The 19,148-nt window shown below is 43.0% G+C and overlaps 2 protein-coding genes across 7 annotated transcripts; one reads left to right on the top strand and one right to left on the bottom strand.

Moving 5' to 3' along the window:
- The first annotated feature begins 189 nt into the window (after positions 1–189).
- Positions 190–4,965, top strand: LOC110495123 (39S ribosomal protein L4, mitochondrial-like). Of its 5 annotated transcripts, none has more exons than XM_036949569.1 (7): positions 190–404; positions 531–597; positions 823–992; positions 2,760–2,864; positions 3,020–3,129; positions 3,207–3,280; positions 3,799–4,965. In XM_036949569.1, the coding sequence occupies exons 4-7, from the start codon at positions 2,772–2,774 to the stop codon at positions 3,942–3,944; spliced, it is 423 nt and encodes a 140-aa protein (XP_036805464.1). In that variant the 5' UTR covers positions 190–404; positions 531–597; positions 823–992; positions 2,760–2,771; the 3' UTR covers positions 3,945–4,965. The 5 variants fall into 5 exon arrangements, with proteins under 5 accessions (XP_036805464.1, XP_036805466.1, XP_036805468.1 ...); XM_036949571.1 differs by having other exon boundaries at positions 211–404; positions 531–602; XM_036949573.1 differs by having other exon boundaries at positions 211–404; positions 516–597.
- Positions 3,995–19,005, bottom strand: LOC110493613 (hydrolethalus syndrome protein 1 homolog). 2 transcript variants are annotated; one of them, XM_021567982.2, is made up of 12 exons: positions 18,756–19,005; positions 17,238–17,340; positions 16,970–17,086; positions 16,653–16,720; positions 16,291–16,532; positions 15,579–15,634; positions 6,102–6,259; positions 5,653–5,698; positions 5,488–5,551; positions 5,310–5,391; positions 5,137–5,163; positions 3,995–4,226 (listed from the first exon to the last, which is right to left on the bottom strand). In XM_021567982.2, the coding sequence occupies exons 2-12, from the start codon at positions 17,335–17,337 to the stop codon at positions 4,095–4,097; spliced, it is 1,092 nt and encodes a 363-aa protein (XP_021423657.2). In that variant the 5' UTR covers positions 17,338–17,340; positions 18,756–19,005; the 3' UTR covers positions 3,995–4,094. The 2 variants fall into 2 exon arrangements, with proteins under 2 accessions (XP_021423657.2, XP_021423655.2); XM_021567980.2 differs by lacking the exon at positions 18,756–19,005 and adding an exon at positions 17,792–18,139.
- Between the last annotated feature and the right edge of the window lie 143 nt (positions 19,006–19,148).

Here is a 19,148-nt window from a genome sequence, read left to right as displayed (position 1 = left end):
ATTTCCCTTACTTTTGAACATTGAAATAACGTTTGGCAAATTCAATATTTCAAGCTGAGAATTCAAAAGAATTTAACTCAACTGCTGTTTTTGTATAAATATTTGTTAGAAAAAACAATTATACTATTTCTTCATCTATTAGGGATGTTCACCTCCGCACCACTAGGTGGCAATCTTATGACGCTTGCCTTTACGCAATATAAACGTCATCAGTATGCGACGACACATCAGCACCACCTTTCTTATTTGGAAACAGAAATATCTAGGAAATGCATGTTTGTTTCAAAATATGATCTATTTAAAGACTGTTTTGAAGAAATCGCACGTATTTGGTTGGCTTAATTAGGCTTACAGAAATGTTTCGTATATCAGTTACAGTGTGTGGTCCAGGCATTTCTAAAAGGGTGAGCGTTAAGCTAGGCTAATGCTAACTTAGCTAGCTGTCACTTTATTGAGGATAAATAAAGATGTAGTGGCTGAAATTACTGTTGGCACATATCAAATTTCATTGTCAGATGTCCTCTTTTTAGTTGGCTTCATACGCTCTACCCTCAAATTTACGCATCCCTTCCAATCTCGTGGACCATGCAAGAGCAAGTAAGGTCTGCCTTTTCATTCACTGCCTTCTATCATGCACTATGGATCATTGAACTGATTGTGTAAATTTGAAGAAACAAGTTCTATACAGATGCATGTAGACTGTAAGACCCTGTCCAGACACAAAAATAGTTGAATGCAACGTTGGTCTGTCATTTTCAGAGCATTAATTTCCAACTAGGTCAGATGTAAGAAAGCTATTGATGACTTGCGGTCTCTTTCCAGAGGCCCCCTCCTCCATCAGACTCCAGTCTTCCTGTGTTGGGGAGGTGTGACGCTGTCATCCCTGTACACCTGAGCCCAGTACAGACATGGGTGGAGACGTTGGAGAGGCGGGACAGTAAACGGTTAGGTTTGGTTGACCTCCACCCCGATGTCTTTGCAGTCCCTACCAGGTAAAACTGTCAACGTCTAGTCATTGTATTTACATTTAACAGAGGATCTTATCCAGAGACTTACATATTCAGCGCTGTTATCGTTTGGTGAGAATAGTGACGCACTTAAACAACACAATGTAACTCCAAGTCAATCACACTTCTGTGAAATCAAACTGTCCACTTAGGAAGCAACACTGATTGACAATAAATTTCACATGCTGTTGTGCAAATGGAATAGATAACAGGTGGAAATTATAGGCATTTAGCAAGACACCCCCAATAAAGGAGTGGTTCTGCAGTTGGGGACCACAGACCACTTCTCAGTTCCTATGCTTCCTGGCTGATGTTTTGGTCACTTTTGAATGCTGGCGGTGCTTTCACTCTAGTGGTAGCATGAGACGGAGTCTACAACCCACACAAGTGGCTCGGGTAGTGCAGCTCATTCAGGATGGCACATCAATGCGAGATGTGGCAAGAAGGTTTGCTGTGTCTGTCAGCGTAGTGTCCAGAGCATGGAGGCGCTACCAGGAGACAGGCCAGTACATCAGGAGACGTGGAGGATGCCGTAGGAGGGCAACAACCCAGCAGCAGGACCGCTACCTCCGCTTTTGTGCAAGGAGGAGCAGGAGGAGCACTGCCAGAGCCCTGCAAAATGACCTCCAGCAGGCCACAAATGTGCATGTGTCTGCTCAAACGGTCAGAAACAGACTCCATGAGGGTGGTATGAGGGCCCGACGTTCACAGGTGGGGGTTGTGCTTACAGCCCAACACCCGTGCACGACGTTTGGCATTTGCCAGAGAACACCAAGATTGGCAAATTCGCCACTGGCGCCCTGTGCTCTTCACAGATGAAAGCAGGTTCACACTGAGCACGTGACAGACGTGAGTCTGGAGATGCCGTGGAGAACGTTCTGCTGCCTGCAACATCCTCCAGCATGACCGGTTTGGCGGTGGGTCAGTCATGGTGTGGGGTGGCATTTCTTTGGGGGGCCGCACAGCCCTCCATGTGCTCGCCAGAGGTAGCCTGACTGCCATTAGGTACCGAGATGAGATCCTCAGACCCCTTGTGAGACCATATGCTGGTGTGGTTGGCCCTGGGTTCCTCCTAATGCAAGACAATGCTAGACCTCATGTGGCTGGAGTGTGTCAGTAGTTCCTACAAGAGAAAGGCATTGATGCTATGGACTGGCCCGCCCGTTCCCCAGACCGGAATCCATTTGAGCACATCTGGGACATCATGTCTCGCTCCATCCACCAACGCCACACCACAGACTGTCCAGGAGTTGGCGGATGCTTTAGTCCAGGTCTGGGAGGAGATCCCTCAGGAGACCATCCGCCACCTCATCAGGAGCATGCCCAGGCGTTGTAGGGAGGTCATACAGGCACGTGGAGGCCACACACACTACTGAGCCTAATTTTGACTTGTTTTAAGGACATTACATCAAAGTTGGATCAGCCTGTAGTGTGGTTTACCACTTTCATTTTGAGTGTGACTCCAAATCCAGACCTCCATGGGTTGATACATTTGATTTCCATTGATCATTTGTGTGATTTTGTTGTCAGCACATTCAACTATGTAAAGAAAAAAAGTATTTAATAAGAGTATTTCATTCATTCAGATCTAGGATGTGTTATTTTAGTGTTCCCTTTATTTTTTTGAGCAGTGTAGATAAATCTCATCTAAATATCAGTCAGTCCAAAAGAAGGAACAGTCCCGACTAAGAGCCAAAGTCATTGTAGTGATTTAAAACAATTAGAATAAATTACATAATTTCTGTTTTGCAGGTGGTGTTTCTCATGGACCCAGAGGACCAACCAGTTTTTACTACGTTTCCCATGAAAGTACGTGTTCAAGGGCTAAAAATTGCCCTCAGCTCCAAACTGGCCCAGGTATGTACCATTTTATTTGTGAAAACACTTTTCACAAGTACAAGTTCATTCACATCTTAAACTTCCTCTATCATGTAATCAATCCTCTCAAATGAATGCTTTTTAATTATGCCATCTACCTCCCTACTGTATTGATGTTGGGTGTTGTTATTCAGGATTATCTCCATGTGGTTGACACTCTGAACATCCCCACACCTGACCCACAGTACCTCATGGACCTCATCAGATACCGATATTGGGGGGAGTCTGTTTTGATAGTTGACGTGTAAGTATCAGCAGTGAACAAAAAAAAACTCTGTTCAGTGGACATCCTAGCTGACGATTGAGTCTGATATTTTACAGGGGCGAAGAGCTTCCTGAGAACATCCTTCAGGCCACTGAGAGCTTGAAGACTGTGAATGTCATTCCAGCCATAGGTAAATTGACACTAATTTAGAAAATTACTAGGACTTTTAAGTCTTGAGACATGGATTGTGTATGTGTGCCATTCAGAGGGTGAATGGGCAAGATGTGGGTGCCTTTGAACGGGATATGGTAGTAGGTGCCAGGCGCACCTGTTTATGTCAAGAACTGCTACGCTGCTGGGTTTTTCATGCTCAACAGTTTCCCGTGCGTATCATCAATGATCCACCACCCAAAGAACATCCAGCCAGCTTGACTAACTGTGTGACGCATTGGAGTCAACAATGGCCAGCATCCCTGTGGAATGCTTGACACCTTGTAGAGTCCATGCCCCAACAAATTGAGGCTGTTCTGAGGGCAAAAGAGGGTGGGCAACTCAATATTAGGAAGGTGTTCTTAATGTTTCATACACTGTGTATAATTGACCTAAAAGCAACATTGTGTTAGTTTACATGGTACTATATAACACATTTACAGGTCAGGGCAAATTAATGTAAATTTAAAATCTTTCCTGATAACTTGTCTTCCACAGGCCTGAACGTTCATAGCATGCGAAAACACGAGGTCCTGGTCCTCACCCTGGAAGCAGTGAAGTTTCTGGAAAACAAGCTGCTTTGGCACGACGAACGCTTCACACCGCTGTACCCCTTCAAACACCCCTACACTGACCTGCCTTGAAGGCACTGGGTGAAGGAATACCGTCGCGTAACATATTCAATGATACAAAATGTTTGTCATGCCTTTTAATATAATAAATACATGTCAATGATAAGATATGCAAACTGGTGATTAAAAGAGAGCCTATTTTAGGCGTAAAGTACATAAGGCCTAGAGTCGATAGTTGATTGGCGGTAGGAGTCCATTGGCCAAGTCATGTCGTATTTCCCATCTCAGGGCGGAGCGTTTCTTCTCTGTAGGCACCACGTAGGTGTTGGGCACAAATACTCTTCGAGGCTTCGGCTGGAGGGGGGGACATTACAAGATGTCAATGTTTTCAGTCATCGCTAGGTATTTACCCCCCCAGAATTTTTTTAAATACATTTTCCGTTAGGCCATGTTTGACCCATGTCTGTGGTTTCCAGGGAGCAATGCAGCATCAGTGGTTTTACTTGTTCCTTTTCAAATTCTTTAAAAGTGGACCCTTCCTTGAAGTAATCTCTAATTTGTAATGACTGGAAAGGTGGAGTCCTTGCGTTCACCTGTCTAGCCATTTAGGAATGTGATTGGTTAATGATTAGTGGGTGTGGCTTGCGACCCAGTGACAGGTTTGAGTCAAATAAGAGGAGCCAGGTTAGGGAGGCAGGTTGGCTAGCGGGTATAAAACAACAGGTCCCAGGTTCAACACCTGATGCTGATTTCTAACTCTCGTTTTTAAAGATCAGTGGGTTGGGTTTACAGTCATTAACAGTAAAAAGGCATGCCTGGTGCAAGTGGCAGAGAGCGTAACATGGGTTGCCATGCAGTAGGTCCCTGGTTTGAATGTGAGTCCCTTATTATACATTCTCTATCAACTTGGATTACTTGACTAAAACCTAATGTGGTTATGCCCTCAGAACAACATTGAATAAGAAACTCAGATCTGTCTAAATTAGGGGAGAGAAAGGAATCAAAAACAAATACTTTTGTCCATTTACCTTACAGTTCACAGAAATGTGTCTTAACACACACTTTTGGCATCAGGATAATGAAAGCAATTTATCTTGAAATATTTGACATGCATAATTTATGCAGGACTGTGTCAAACATGGCATGGACAAATTACATTTTTTTGGGGGGGGGGAATCCCTTTCAGGAAATTTCTGACCTGAAATAATGAATGACAGGATGGTTACAAGATGATAAAATTCTGTTATAAATAAAGAATACTCACTGGTAGAGGTTGGTACGCGAGCTGTTCCTGAAAATACAAAGAGTGATTCATTCAGACATTATGGTCATGCATCATTACAATTAATCATGATTTGTCCACTACATGCAAAAAAAGTGGCCTTGAAATAAAGTATGTAAGCCAACTGAGTTTGTTATGGAGAAGGTGTTTAATACCCTGATTTCCCAGTGCAGTGCTTTTCTATCCTTCTCTCCTGGCGCCTTGAACATTTCCCAGTCCTGCTTGTACTGGAAATACCTTTGGAAGATGGGGAAAAATATGAAATGTAGCACAGATCCACAGCAGTAATCTTTCAAAAGATTATTTTAGACATTTTGGTAATTATCCTCTTACTTTGCCACTGGGTCTGTCTTCTTCAGATTTTTGGTGTGAGGATGATCCTTTACTGGGCGGATAACTGCAAGAGGAGACATGAGTGACTACGTTTAACTGGGGCACATTGTAACAGGACAGATTGCAGTGAGCACGATGACATGTAACAGCAGTGTGGGTACTTACACGACTTGGGCTGGGGTCTGATGTCAATCTCACTCCGAGATCTGGCCTGTAAGAGATTTAAAACAACATTTGTTTTCAACAAAACATACATGTATACGTTTGGAACGATTGTCAAAAAAAGATCCTGGACGTGAGGATAAATGATTTCTTCCGAAAACATCAAACTCTACCTCTTCAAAGAGTATCCTAAATAATCCCACAGCACCACCCCCCTTTTCGTAAACTAACACTTCCCCTCTTACTAGCTGACTTTGCTGATAGCTACTTTGAGAAAAATGTTACTACGACTGTGTGGTTGTCCCACCTAGCTATTTTAAGATGAATGCACTAACTTAAGTCGCCCTGGATAAGAGCGTCTGCTAAATGACAAATGTAAATGTACCCATGTTTAATTTTCTGAGAATAATAAACAAAACCGATGTTGGCTCTCAAAAGGCAAGAGTACCCACCATGCCTCTGATGTAGGCTTTGAAGGCACTTGGGAGACGGTCCGACTCCGACCTGTCACTCAGACTGCCTGCTTCATCACTCTCCAGCTCCAACTCCTGATGGGTGGACATGGACACATGAATCCCTCCCAGACTCTCCCCCGGCCCACTCACTGCACCTGAAAGGAAGACATAATGGGGACACAATTAACACGTTAGCCTTAGTTACCACTGTGTAAGGCCATAAGCATTGCTAGTAAGGGCTAGGCAGGTGTTGCATGATCACTGAGCTGGACAGCCCAGTACATCTCACATTTTAGTTATACAAGTGCTGCAAGAGATTTGTTCTATGCACTGTATCAGTGGTTCCCAACCAGGGGTATTAGGACCCCCTAGGGCACATATGTCAGAGTCAAGGCCCGCGGGCCACATCCGGCCCGCAAGAAGGTTTTTTACGGCCCCTGGGATGATCTTGATTTATTATTAGAACCGGCCCGCAGCAAGCCGGCAGCCCGCAGATCTTTTACACGCACCAATACTACATTTCCCACAATGCAAAGGTGACGCACCGAGCAGTAGGCTGCTTCATTTCAATATTTATTGGCACAGCAGTCGTCAGCATCACAGTAAAATTAACTTTCAGATACCCATCAAAAATGGCAAAACGGAAGGTGGATACTGAGAACCGGGGGTTTCAAACAAGGTGGGAGTCGGAGTATATGTTCACGAAGGTAGCTGGAAAACCTGTGTGTCTTCTGTGTGGAGAAAGTGTGGCGGTACTGAAAGAGTATAATCTGAGACGACATTATGAAACGAAACACGCGGACAAAAACAAGAATATGGACATGGAACAAAGGCTACAAAAGGCCAGTTTTATTTTGGCAGAAGAGATCGCTAAATCAGCCCGGCCATTTACGGAGGGGGATTTCATCAAAAACTGCATGATTAAAGTTTGTGACGAAGTTTGCCCAGAAAAAAGGCAACTCTTTTTAAATGTGAGTCTGAGCAGAAACACCATTGCCGAGAGAGTAGACCAGTTGTCCATCAATCTAAAAGAGCAGCTTGTGAAAAAGGGAAAAGATTTTATTGCATATTCCTTGGCTGTGGATGAGAGCACCGACATTTCTGACATTGCCCAGTTGTCAATTTTCATCCGCGGAGTGGACTCCAACCTAAGCGTGACAGAGGAGTTTTTGGCTTTACGTCCTATGCATGGCACAACTACGGGGCATGATTTGTATGAAGAGGTGTCAAGATGTGTAAATGAGATGGAGCTGCCTTGGGAAAAACTTGTGGGTTTGACAACCGACGGAGCACCTGCGATGTGTGGACACAGGAGCGGACTGGTGGCGAAGATACGGGAAAAGATGCAAGAGGAAAACGCGACAGGTGAGCTGACAGCTTATCATTGTATCATACACCAGGAAGCGTTGTGCGGTAAAGCCTTGAAAATGGAGCATGTAATGAGCATCATCACGCGCACAGTTAACTTTATCAGAGCCAAAGGTTTGAATCACCGCCAGTTCAAGGCATTTCTGACGGAGTTAGAAACGGAGCATGGTGATTTGCCTTATCACACAGAGGTGCGATGGCTAAGCCAGGGAAAGGTGCTTCAAAGATGTTTCGAGCTTCGTGAGGAGATTTGTCTGTTCTTGGACAGCAAAGGGAAAGACACAACACAACTCCGAGACGAAATGTTTCTGTGTGAAATGGCTTTTCTGTGTGACATTACGAGTCATCTGAATGCAATAAACTTGCAGCTGCAGGGTCGGGATCGTGTCATCTCTGATATGTACAGTACAGTGAAGGCATTTAAAACCAAACTGACTCTGTGGGAGACGCAGATGCGGAAAGAAAATTTGAGCCACTTTCCCAGCTGCCAGACCATGAAAGAGAAGCTCTCTACCAGTGCGTTCCCGAGCACACAGTTGGCTGATAAAATAGGTATGCTTGCCGCTGACTTTCGACGCCGATTTGCTGACTTTGAAGCACAAAAAAGCAGGTTGGAACTGCTCGGTAACCCATTTGCTGTTGACGTGGAAAGCTCACCACCAAACCTCCAAATGGAGTTGATTGACCTCCAATGCAATGATGCACTGAGGGCAAAATATGCGGCAGTGGGTGCTGCGGAGTTCGCCCGTTTCCTCCCCGGCACAATGCCCCAGCTGCGCATCCAGGCTGCTCAAACGTTGTCTATGTTTGGCAGCACATACCTGTGTGAACAACTGTTTTCTTTGATGAACCTGAACAAAACATCACACAGAAGTCGACTTACTGCTGAACACCTCCACTCAATTCTGAGGATTTCTTCAGCTCAGAGCCTTACCCCGAACATTGATGAACTTGTGGAAAAGATGGGACACCACCAAGTATCACCCTCAACCTCAAACAAGTGAACATTACTGTGCAATCACATATTTAGAGTTTTTACTCAGTTCAAGTTTAAAAGTTAAAATTTAATATTTGTTTTCACTGCATGTTACTTCTCCTTAAACAAAGTGTTGTTTTTGATTAATAGATTTTTGCACTTTATTTTTTTGTATTTCAATCCAATTATATTTTAAAAATATTTCAGTTGAGTGGATGATAGAAAATTGCTATTATTGTTTTTTCTTTGAAGTAAATTTAGCCCACTTTTGCTAAAATAGAAAATATAGTCTACTGATGGTGCCTTGAATACCGGTTTCTTTCATTTAATGTTCATGTTATGGGGATATTTATATAAAGGAAATTTGTCTTTTGTGTCTGTTGAAAATTAAAGATTACTGACAGAGCCATAAGAAAATATTGCTTTATTTATCTGATCATATTGTAATATATTTGTTAGGTTTTCAGTAGGTTCAATTAGGTTCACTAGACTATATGCGTCATTTAAAATTTTTTCAATGAACATTCGAACAGTCCGGCCCTCGTCTTGTAGCTGATTTTTTTATTTGGCCCTCCGTCCATTTGACTTTGACACCCCTGCCCTAGGGGTACTAGATAAGACTCATGAGACCATAGGCCTACTGCTAAAATGCACAATCAGGCCTTTCTAAAAATCGACCTGGCCCGGGTATCCTGGAAGAATATTGATCTCGTCCCATCAGTAGAGGATGCCTGGTTGTTCTTTAAAAGTGCTTTCCTCACCATCTTAAATAAGCATGCCCCTTTCCAATTTTTTTTAAACTAAGAATAGATATAGCCCTTGGTTCACTCCAGACCCGATTGCCCTTGACCAGCACAAAAACATCCTGTGGCGTACTGTACTAGCATCGTATAGTCCTCGCGATATGCAATTTTTCAGGAACCAATACACTCAGTTAGGAAAGCAAAGGCTAGCTTTTTCAAACAGAAATTTGCATCCTGTAGCTCTAACTCCAAAAAGTTCTGGGACATTGTAAAGTTCACGGAGAATAAGAGCACCTCCTCCCAGCTGCCCACTTCACCTAGGCTAAGAAACACTGTCACCACCGATAAATCCACAATAATCGAGAATTTCAAGAAGCATCTCTCTATGGCTGGACATGCATCCCTCCTGGCTCCCCCAATCCCAGCCAACAGCTCCGCACCCCCCGCAGCTACTTGCCCAAGCCTCCCCAGCTTCTCGTTCACCTAAATCCAGATAGCAGATGTTCTGAAAGAGCTGCAAAACCTGGGCCCGTACAAATCAGCTGGGATAGACAATCTGGACCCTCTTACTAAAATTATCCGCCGCCATTGTTGCAATCCCTATTACTAGTCTGTTCAACCTCTCATATCGTCGGAGATTCCTAAAGATTGGAAAGCAGCCGCGGTCATCCCCCTCTTCAAAGGGGGTGACACTCTAGACCCAAACGGTTACAGACCTATATCCATCCTGCCCTGCCTTTCTAAAGTCTTCGAAAGCCAAGTTAAACAGATCACTGACCATTTCGAATCCCACCATACCTTCTCCGCTGTGCAATCCGATTTCCGAGCTGGTCACAGGTGCACCTCAGCCACGCTCAAGGTACTAAACAATATCATAACCGGCATCGATAAAAGACAGTACTGTGCAGCCTTCTTCATCGACCTGGCTAAGGCTTTCGACTCTGTCAATCACCGTATTCTTATCGGCAGACTTAACAGCCTTGGATTCTCAAATGACTGCCTCGCCTGGATCACCAACTACTTCTCAGATAGAGTTCAGTGTGTCAAATCAGAGGGCCTGTTGTCATGACCTCTGGCAGTCTCTATGGGGGTGCCACAGGGTTCAATTCTCGGGCCGACTCTTTTCTCTCTGTGTGTGTGTGTGTGTGTGTGTGTGTGTGTGTGTGTGTGTGTGTGTGTGTATATATATATATATATATATATATATATATATATATATATATATATATATATATATCATTTACGATGTCATTTACAAAATAGCCTCCAACACTCTACTCAGCAAACTGGATGCAGTCTATCACAGTGCCATCCGTTTTGTCACCAAAGCCCCATATACCACCTACCACTGCGACCTGTATGCTCTCGTCGACTGGCCCTTGCTACATATTCGTCGCCAAACCCACTGGCTCTAGGTCATCTATAAGTCTTTGCTAGGTAAAGCTCCGCCTTATCTCACCATAACTCCCACCCGTAGCACGCACTCCAGCAGGTATATCTCACTGGTCATCCCCAAAGCCAACACCTACTTTGGCCGCCTTTCCTTCCAGTTCTCTGCTGCCAATGACTGGAACGAATTGCAAAAATCGCTGAAGTTGGAGACTTATATCTCCCTCACTAACTTAAGCTGCTCAGATAGCTGATGCTTTAATGATCGCTGCAGCTGTACACAGCCCATCTGTAAATAGCCCATCCAACTACCTACCTCATCCATATTGTTTTTATTTACTTTTTTTGCACACCAGTATTTCTACTTGCACATCTATCGCTCCAGTGTTAATTTGCTCAATTGTAATTACTTCGCTACTATTGGCCTATTTATTACCTTACCTCCTTACCCCATTTGCACACACTGTATATAGATTTTTCTATTGTGTTATTGACTGTACGTTTGTTAATCCCATGTGTAACTCTGTTGTTTATTGTCGCACTGCTTTGTTTTATCTTGGCCAGGTCGCAGTTGTAAATGAGAACTTCTCAACTGGCCTACCTGGTTAAATAACGGTGAAATAAAAAATAAAAAACAAGGGGTACTTCAGGGGTACTCCGGGCAGAGCAAAATTCAGTTGGTGGTACAGTAATCGAAAAAGGTTGGGAACCACTGCAATGGATGACATGACTTTCAACAAAATAATTCAGGCAAGGTCTTTCGCTTTGTTCTCTTGTACAGGGTGTCAGTCTATTATGCACACACTTGGACTAAGGAGATGTTACCTATAGAAATTGTATTTTCATTCTATAGAGAGAATAGACCGGGTATACAGTTTACCCCTTTTGTGTCTTCTGTTATCCTCCCACTCTTCATAAGTCTTAGTAGACTTGGAATCAATTAACGTAATATCTTTATTGCCCGCCAGCAACTGCAAATCCTCCCACTCCTGCTCATCCTCTGCTCCTTTCTCTTCTTTCCTATATCCTTCTCCAGTGGGCCTCTCATTGTCTTTGGACTCAGCGAGAGAACTGTCTTCAGGATATATCCCATCTAATACTGCCTTGTCATTTTTAGTCTGAGCCAATGTATAGTCATCTTCACAGTAGTTCACATCAGTGCGGTCTTCACTCTCCAATTCAACAGGAGGATGATCTTCACAATATGCCATATTAGAGAGGCTTTGACTTTCTTCCAACTTCGTCCTCAAACCGGTGTCCTCACAGATCTGTAGATCAGTGGTATCCTCCTTACCGTCAACATCAAAATTGGCGAGCGACTGGTCATCCTCATCGCCATATTGCATCTCAGAAAGGCCCTGGCTTTCTCTGTCAAACTCAGCTATGGTACTGTCGTCTCTATAGTCTTCTCCCTCCGGGTCGTCCTTAGCTGAAGAGTCTGGCCTGTAGGTGCCATAACCAGATGTCAGTAAGCTCAGCGCCGGGCTCCCATCACGAGTGCTGTAACCCTCCTCGTCAATCTTTTCACCCTGTTTAGCCCTTTCTCCTCTACACTCCTCCTGTTCGGTTTCCTTTGGACGCTCCGTGACAGGTGGCTCCTCAACAGGTGGCTCCTCTTGTGCATGTTCAGTGGTTCTGTTGGGCTCTGTATCTTCCTGCTTGTATTGCTCAACCTTCTCCTCCTCCTCCTCCTCCCCGTCGGACCAGAAAGCAGAGTTTAGGGAGCTATTCCCGTCCTCACTCTCTTCATCCCACTGACTGTCGTACATTTTATACATGGTAGCGAAGGGTAAGATGTCTCCTTATGCTGCTGCTGTGGGGAGTGTGTGGTGATCTGCAGAGGCAGATGGCTAAGGAGTAGTGCTAAGAGGATTATTCCCTGTGGTCTCAATGTTGCTCTATAATGCCACCTGTTGAAGGCTGGTCGCCAGAGGAACTGCACCTCCACAATGCTGTGTGATGTATTCCTTCTCAGCAGCTTGTCCAAAAAGTCCATGGGTAGTCTAGCACTAAGCTTTGTTTGTCAATATCAACAGTGCATTTCCAATAGCGCCTAACGAACCTATTCACAGTTGAATAGCTTGCGACATTTGTTTCCAAAACAGACGCGTCAAACATTTCCAAACCAACAATCACAAAAGATAGGCTTAGCTTGCACGTTAAACAGGTATTGTACTCACGGTCTCTTTTGTCAGCAGAGCTGCTTTGCTCCAGGTGTCTTGATTAATCCATAACATGTGGAACTTTTTTACTTAAATGTAGTGGCTTTCAAATAGCCATGGGAAAACCAGTTGAAAGATTTGAGACGCAAATCCATAGAAAGTCAAGAATCCAATGGCTTGATGAATAAAACAAATGTTTTATATGTTGAATCCAAAAAAAATAAGTGCAAGGTAAACAAAGGTTCCAATTTTCCATTTAAATTAAAAGATCAAGGTAAGACGTTTGGGTTACTGGGACCCAGATACATTTGCCATGACTAGCAGGCCCTACTTCTCATCTCAAAATACCCAATTAACATATCTGTGCGGGCCCGTCCATACTTTAATTCTGGCTAGAGGGTGTAATTGACCTATTCTCATTCAAATCATAAGACCACATCACCAAATTAATTACACACATTAAATGAATTACACACATTAAATGAATTACACACACCTTATTTAGAAATTAAATTAAGTTATTATAAATGGAACAATATGACCTAATAAACAAATATTTGCATAACCAAAGAAATAGAAACTGGCTCCAACAACAGGCATCTGAAAACGAAATACAATTATATACCCTGTGGTTTGGATCCTGGGTGCTGATTGGCTGAAACAGCATTTCAGCCATGTGTATATCAGACAATATACTTGTTTACTGTTCTATTTATGTTGGTAACCAGTTTATAATAGCAATAATATACCTTGGGGGTTTGTGGTTAATGGCCAATACACCATGGCTAAGGGCTGTAACCAGGCACTCCACGTCATGCCTAAGAGCAGCCTTTAGTCGTGGTATATTTAAGCAATAAGGAGTTGTGGCCAATATACCACCCATAAGGGTTGTTCTTAGGCACGACAATAACTGGTTTCCAACATAAATATAACAGTAAACAAGTAGTTGTGTCATACCCGTGGTATATTTAAGCAATAAGGCCCGAGGAGGTGTGGAATATGGCCAATACACCACTGTTAAGTGCTGTTCTTAGGCACAACGCAACATGCCTGGACACAGCTGTAAGCATGTTATATTGGCCATATTTCACAAATCCCCAAGGTGCCTTACTGCTACTATAAAATGGTTACCAACATAATTAGAGCAGTAAAAATAATTGTTTTGTCATACCCGTGGTATACGGTCTGATAGAACACGGCTGTCAGAACACGGCTGTCAGCAAACCACCCAGTTTATAATGCATGATATAAACTCAGAAAAAAAAGAAACGTCCTCCCACAGTCAACTGCGTTTATTTTCAGCAAACTTAACAAGTGTAAATATTTGTATGAACATAAGATTCAACAACAGACATTAGCTGAACAAGTTCCACAGACATGTGACTAACAGAAATTAAATAAAATGTGTGGGGGGGGGGGGGGGGTCAAAATCAAAAGTAAGTCAGTATCTGGTGTGGCCACCAGCTGCATTAAGTACTGCAGTGCATCTCCTCCTCATGGACTGCACCAGATTTGCCATTTCTTGCCATGAGATGTTACCCCACTCTTCCACTAAGGCACCTGCAAGTTCCCGGGCATTTCTGGGGGGAATGGCCCAAGCCCTCACCCTCCGATCCAACAGGTTCCAGATGTGCTCAATGGGATTGAGATCCGGGCTCTTCGCTGGCCATGGCAGAACACTGACATTCCTGTCTTGCAGGAAATCACGCACAGAACAAGCAGTATGGCTGGTGGCATTGTCATGCTGGAGGGTCATGTCAGGATGAGGCTGCAGAGAGGGTACCACGAGGAAGGAGGATGTCTTCCCTGTAACGCACAGTGTTGAGATTGCCTGCAATGACAACAAGCTCAGTCCAATGATGCTGTGACACACCGCCCTAGACCATGATGGACCCTCCACCTCTAAATCGATCCCGCTCATTCCTTTGACGATCAACACAAATCCGACCATCACTCCTGGTGAGACAAAACCGCAACTCGTCAGTGAAGAGCACTTTTTGCCAGTCTTGTCTAGTCCAGCGACGGTGGGATTGTGCCCATAGGCGACGTTGTTGCCGGTGATGTCTGGTGAGGACCTGCCTTACAACAGGCCTACAAGCCCTCAGTCCAGCCTCTCTCAGCCTATTGCGGACAGTCTGAGCACTGATCGAGGGATTGTGCGTTCCTGGTGTAACTCGGGCAGTTTTTGTTGCCATCCTGTACCTGTCCCGCAGGTGTGATGTTCAGATGTACCGATCCTGTGCAGGTGTTGTTACACGTGGTCTGCCACTGCGTGGATGATCAGCTGTCCGTCCTGTCTCCCTGTAGCGTTGTCTTGGGCGTCTCACAGTACGGACATTGCAATTTATTGCCCTGGTCACATCTGCAGTCCTCATGCCTCCTTGCAGCATGCCTAAGGCAAGTTCACAAAAATGAGCAGGGACCCTGGGCATCCTTCTTTTGGTGTTTTTCAGAGTCGGTAAAAAGGCCTCTAGTGTCCTAAGTTTTCATAACTGTGACCTTAATAAGCTGTTAGTGTCTTAACGACCGTTCCACAGGTGCATGTTCATTAATTGTTTATGGTTCATTGAACAAGCATGGGAAACAGTGTTTACACCCATTACAATGAAGATCTGTGAAGTTATTTGGATATCTTTGAAAGACAGGGCCTTGAAAAATATTTTTTCTTTTTTTGCTGAGTTTACATTGCTAGAATGCAGTTTCAGCCAATCAGCATCCAAGACCCCAACTGCCCAGTTTATAATGGCCAACATACCACACACCCTCTGGCCTTATTTTAAATATAGTACTCCTAAACCTTTTTGCATAAATAATATCATGCATAACATTGAATTACCTGAATCTTCACTGTGTGTTGATTCATCGCAGATGTGAACTTGGCCTTGATGTTTCCTTTAGGAAGAAACAGAGTGAGGTTGATTCAAGTATCCTCAATAGCACACGTGATCATTAGTCTTTACAAAGCCACACCTGTGATCATTAGTCTTTACAAAGCCACACCCGTGATCATTAGTCTTTACAAAGCCACACACGTGATCATTAGTCTTTACAAAGCCACACCCGTGATCATTAGTCTTTATAAAGCCACACACGTGATCATTATAGTCTTTACAAAGCCACACCCGTGATCATTAGTCTTTATAAAGCCACACGTGTGATCATTATAGTCTTTACAAAGCCACACACGTGATCATTAGTCTTTACAAAGCCACACCCGTGATCATTAGTCTTTACAAAGCCACAAACGTGATCATTATAGTATTTACAAAGCCACACCCGTGATCATTATAGTCTTTACAAAGCCACACCCGTGATCATTATAGTCTTTACAAAGCCACACCCGTGATCATTAGTCTTTACAAAGCCGCAAACGTGATCATTATAGTCTTTACAAAGCCGCAAACGTGATCATTATAGTATTTACAAAGCCACACACGTGATCATTATAGTCTTTACAAAGCCACACACGTGATCATTATAGTCTTTACAAAGCCACACACGTGATCATTATAGTCTTTACAAAGTCGCCTGATGTAAACTTACCGCACCTAAGGACTTTCCTCTTGATAAAGGGTCTCCCATGCGCTCCTGTGTCTCGGTCTGGTGTGGATGACTGACTGACAGCGAACGATAACTGCTGGAGGTCAGTTAGGTCTGGATCCACTTCCAGCCTATTAGGGGCTGTTGAGGGGCGCTGGTACTTGGGGGCAACAGAGTGCTGAGTGTAGGAGTCATACTCCTGTCTGGCACCATAGTTACTGTTGTCTCTGCTGTATGTGGAGGTTAGCACCTGGGTGGAGCACAGAACAAAATAACATTCTAGTATTATTATTATTTTTAATAAATACAATACAGCTAGCTTATCTGCTGGATGAAGGGGGACTGAATGATTTGGGACAAGAGTATGTACCCGTCTTTCATGGTGTGATGGACCATCCTGGGCAAACACATTTCTGAAGGCTGCAGTGTTATCCTGTACTGTTAGGGGGGAAAACAAGGAAATTCAATCGAGATTCGAGAGGAACCTCACTGCTCATCAAACGGTGCAACCAACAGTTACTGACCAGGGCCCACTTCCCCAAAAGCATCTTAAGGCTAAGTTCATCATTAAAACCATATAGGAACCCATGGCTCTAAGATGAACTTAGCCTTAAGAAGCTTTTGGGAAACCGGGCCCAGTTATATTTGATTATGTAGTGGACATGAGAACACGTACAGTGATCTTACCTTTAGCCTTGGTGACTGCAGGAGGACTTTTGAAGATGGTGCTTTGAGATCTTGTCGAGTTCAATTCACTGGATGAGTGGCTCTTAGATTTTTCATGTCGGATCAGTTCATCTAGATCTATATATGTACACACACACAAAGTTGCTTCTCCACCAATCTGACAGCTAACTTGCAGAGTGAAAGTGACAAGACATCCCAGTTATTTCAGATTTAGTCAGCATTTGGTCATCAAAATGTAGACTTATATCCGCTAATTTTATCAACCCACCTCTTTTGAATTCACGTAGTCTGTGTCTTGGTATGTTGTTGTAACCAAGTGCCTCCAATTGTTGTTGAATTTCATCTTCTGAGAAATCCAGGTTTTCCATTTCCTGAAAAAGAATTGTCCCGTAAAATGTTATATAAGCAAAAGTAAGTTGTTGGACAGTTAGACGGATAGCTAGATACTGCTAGATAGATAACTACGTGATCAATTATGGATAGCAGAGAATAATGATGGAAGCGATTGATTAAAATCAGCAACAAGTTGTTAGCTACCATCAGGCTAGACAACCACCAACCAAACTCTAGCTACAATCAATCAAACGTTCATGATCTCTTCCTTATCTAGCTAGCCCAAATCAACCAAAATAACACATACTTCTAATTTTGTATGCAATCTAGCAGCTAACGTTAGCTTCAAATACATGTTAAATGAGCCAATGTCCAGCTAACGTTAACTAGCTAAGTAATATAACTAGCTAGCTAACTTAGCAGGATAACAAAGACAACACAACAGGCCATTTTGCCAATGCTAACATTGATTGATAAAATGTGTTTTACCTATACAGTATGAGCTTCTTAGTATAAATGCGTAACGTTAGCCACGTCTGTTTTGCAACACAAGTATTGAACTGAAGAAAGAAAGTATTGAACCGAACCAGCTAGCTAGTTACCGCTTGTATTTACAGTCCCAAGACACAGCCGTTGTTCGAAAAAAACAACGTGCTTTAAAAACGACGCCCTTTCTGATTTTTTTTTCCGGTGGATTTGACTTGGCCCAGAAATATCGCCGCCTTGTGCAAGGAAGACGGTGGGGATACCCTGGCAATGCAGTCAGTTCCTATGAAGATGATGCCATTACAAGATTTTGTCTGAAATGTTTGTGTGCTCGCCAGTTTGCAGTCCTTGGTCATCCCTATGGAAAAATGAATGGGGAAAGAATAGGGGTTTGGAAAAAACGCCCAAAATAAATTCTGAAGTTAACACAGGAATTTTTTATTTAAATGTTGTATTTATTTAACCTTTATTTAACCAGGTAGACTAGTTGAGAACAAGTTCTCATTTACAACTGCGATCTGGCCAAGATAAAGCAAAGCAGTGCGACAGAAACAACAACACAGAGTTACACATTGAGTAAACTAGCGGATTAGGAGCCCTAATACATTTTGTTCTATGAGATAATAGCATGACCATTCTGATTTTTTTTACATTATTGCATAGGTTATTCAAAATTCACAAAAAGTCATGGTCGTTTATGAAGACTATCTCATATAACAAAATGTATAAAAACTTTCTTATGCCTGTTTATCACAGACCTTATTTTATGCGTTTATCCAAAATCCTACAAAAACGCCATTAATTTTCCTCACGAACCATGGCGGAGTTAGTATATACATAAAATACGCCATTATATACTGTATTTCTCTCTTTGAGAGAAGAAAAAAAAGAAGCATTAAAGCAAGTCAATCAAAATCGATAATTTAATCAGTGGGGATGCGTTTTTTCAATAATAGATCTCACTCACGTTTATCTATTGTAGGCCGACGCCTACGTGATGTTCCCACAATGTCCAAAATCAAATCAGGCTGACAGATTTAAATTCATTTTGCTCTCTCATTTACAAACTCTATGTTGAAGAAATATTGCATTGATGATTGCAACAGCAACATAATTTATGCTGTATGTTATACCTGTGCAGAAGTAGGCTAGGTTTTGTCCTATGCTATTTGGGAAATGGTTGGATTTTTTTATTAAAAAAAAAAAAATACAATTTGTAACAAACTGTTGGAATACAAGAGTTTAGTTCACAAACTACAAGTCTGCGAAAGTTACAGGTATTTATACATATTGAGAGAACATTCCAAATCACACCCACTGTCTCACAGAGAAACCCTCCCCTTGCGCGCACCTTCCATCT

Source organism: Oncorhynchus mykiss, chromosome 17 (genome assembly GCF_013265735.2).
Source record: "Oncorhynchus mykiss isolate Arlee chromosome 17, USDA_OmykA_1.1, whole genome shotgun sequence".
NCBI lineage: Eukaryota > Metazoa > Chordata > Actinopteri > Salmoniformes > Salmonidae > Oncorhynchus > Oncorhynchus mykiss.
Note: the sequence above shows the minus strand (reverse complement) of the source record. Positions and strands in the feature narration are given on the sequence as shown.

Coding starts and splice junctions, on each gene's coding strand:
- LOC110495123 (XM_036949569.1), top strand. CDS start 2,772: ATGGACCCAGAGGACCAACCAGTTTTTACTACGTTTCCCATGAAAGTA. Junction 3,130..3,206: donor TCTGTTTTGATAGTTGACGT/GTAAGTATCAGC, acceptor GATATTTTACAG/GGGCGAAGAGCTTCCTGAGA. Junction 3,281..3,798: donor GAATGTCATTCCAGCCATAG/GTAAATTGACAC, acceptor TGTCTTCCACAG/GCCTGAACGTTCATAGCATG.
- LOC110493613 (XM_021567982.2), bottom strand. CDS start 17,337: ATGGAAAACCTGGATTTCTCAGAAGATGAAATTCAACAACAATTGGAG. Junction 17,087..17,237: donor ACTACGTGAATTCAAAAGAG/GTGGGTTGATAA, acceptor GTACATATATAG/ATCTAGATGAACTGATCCGA. Junction 4,227..5,136: donor TCGCGTACCAACCTCTACCA/GTGAGTATTCTT, acceptor CCCCCCCTCCAG/CCGAAGCCTCGAAGAGTATT.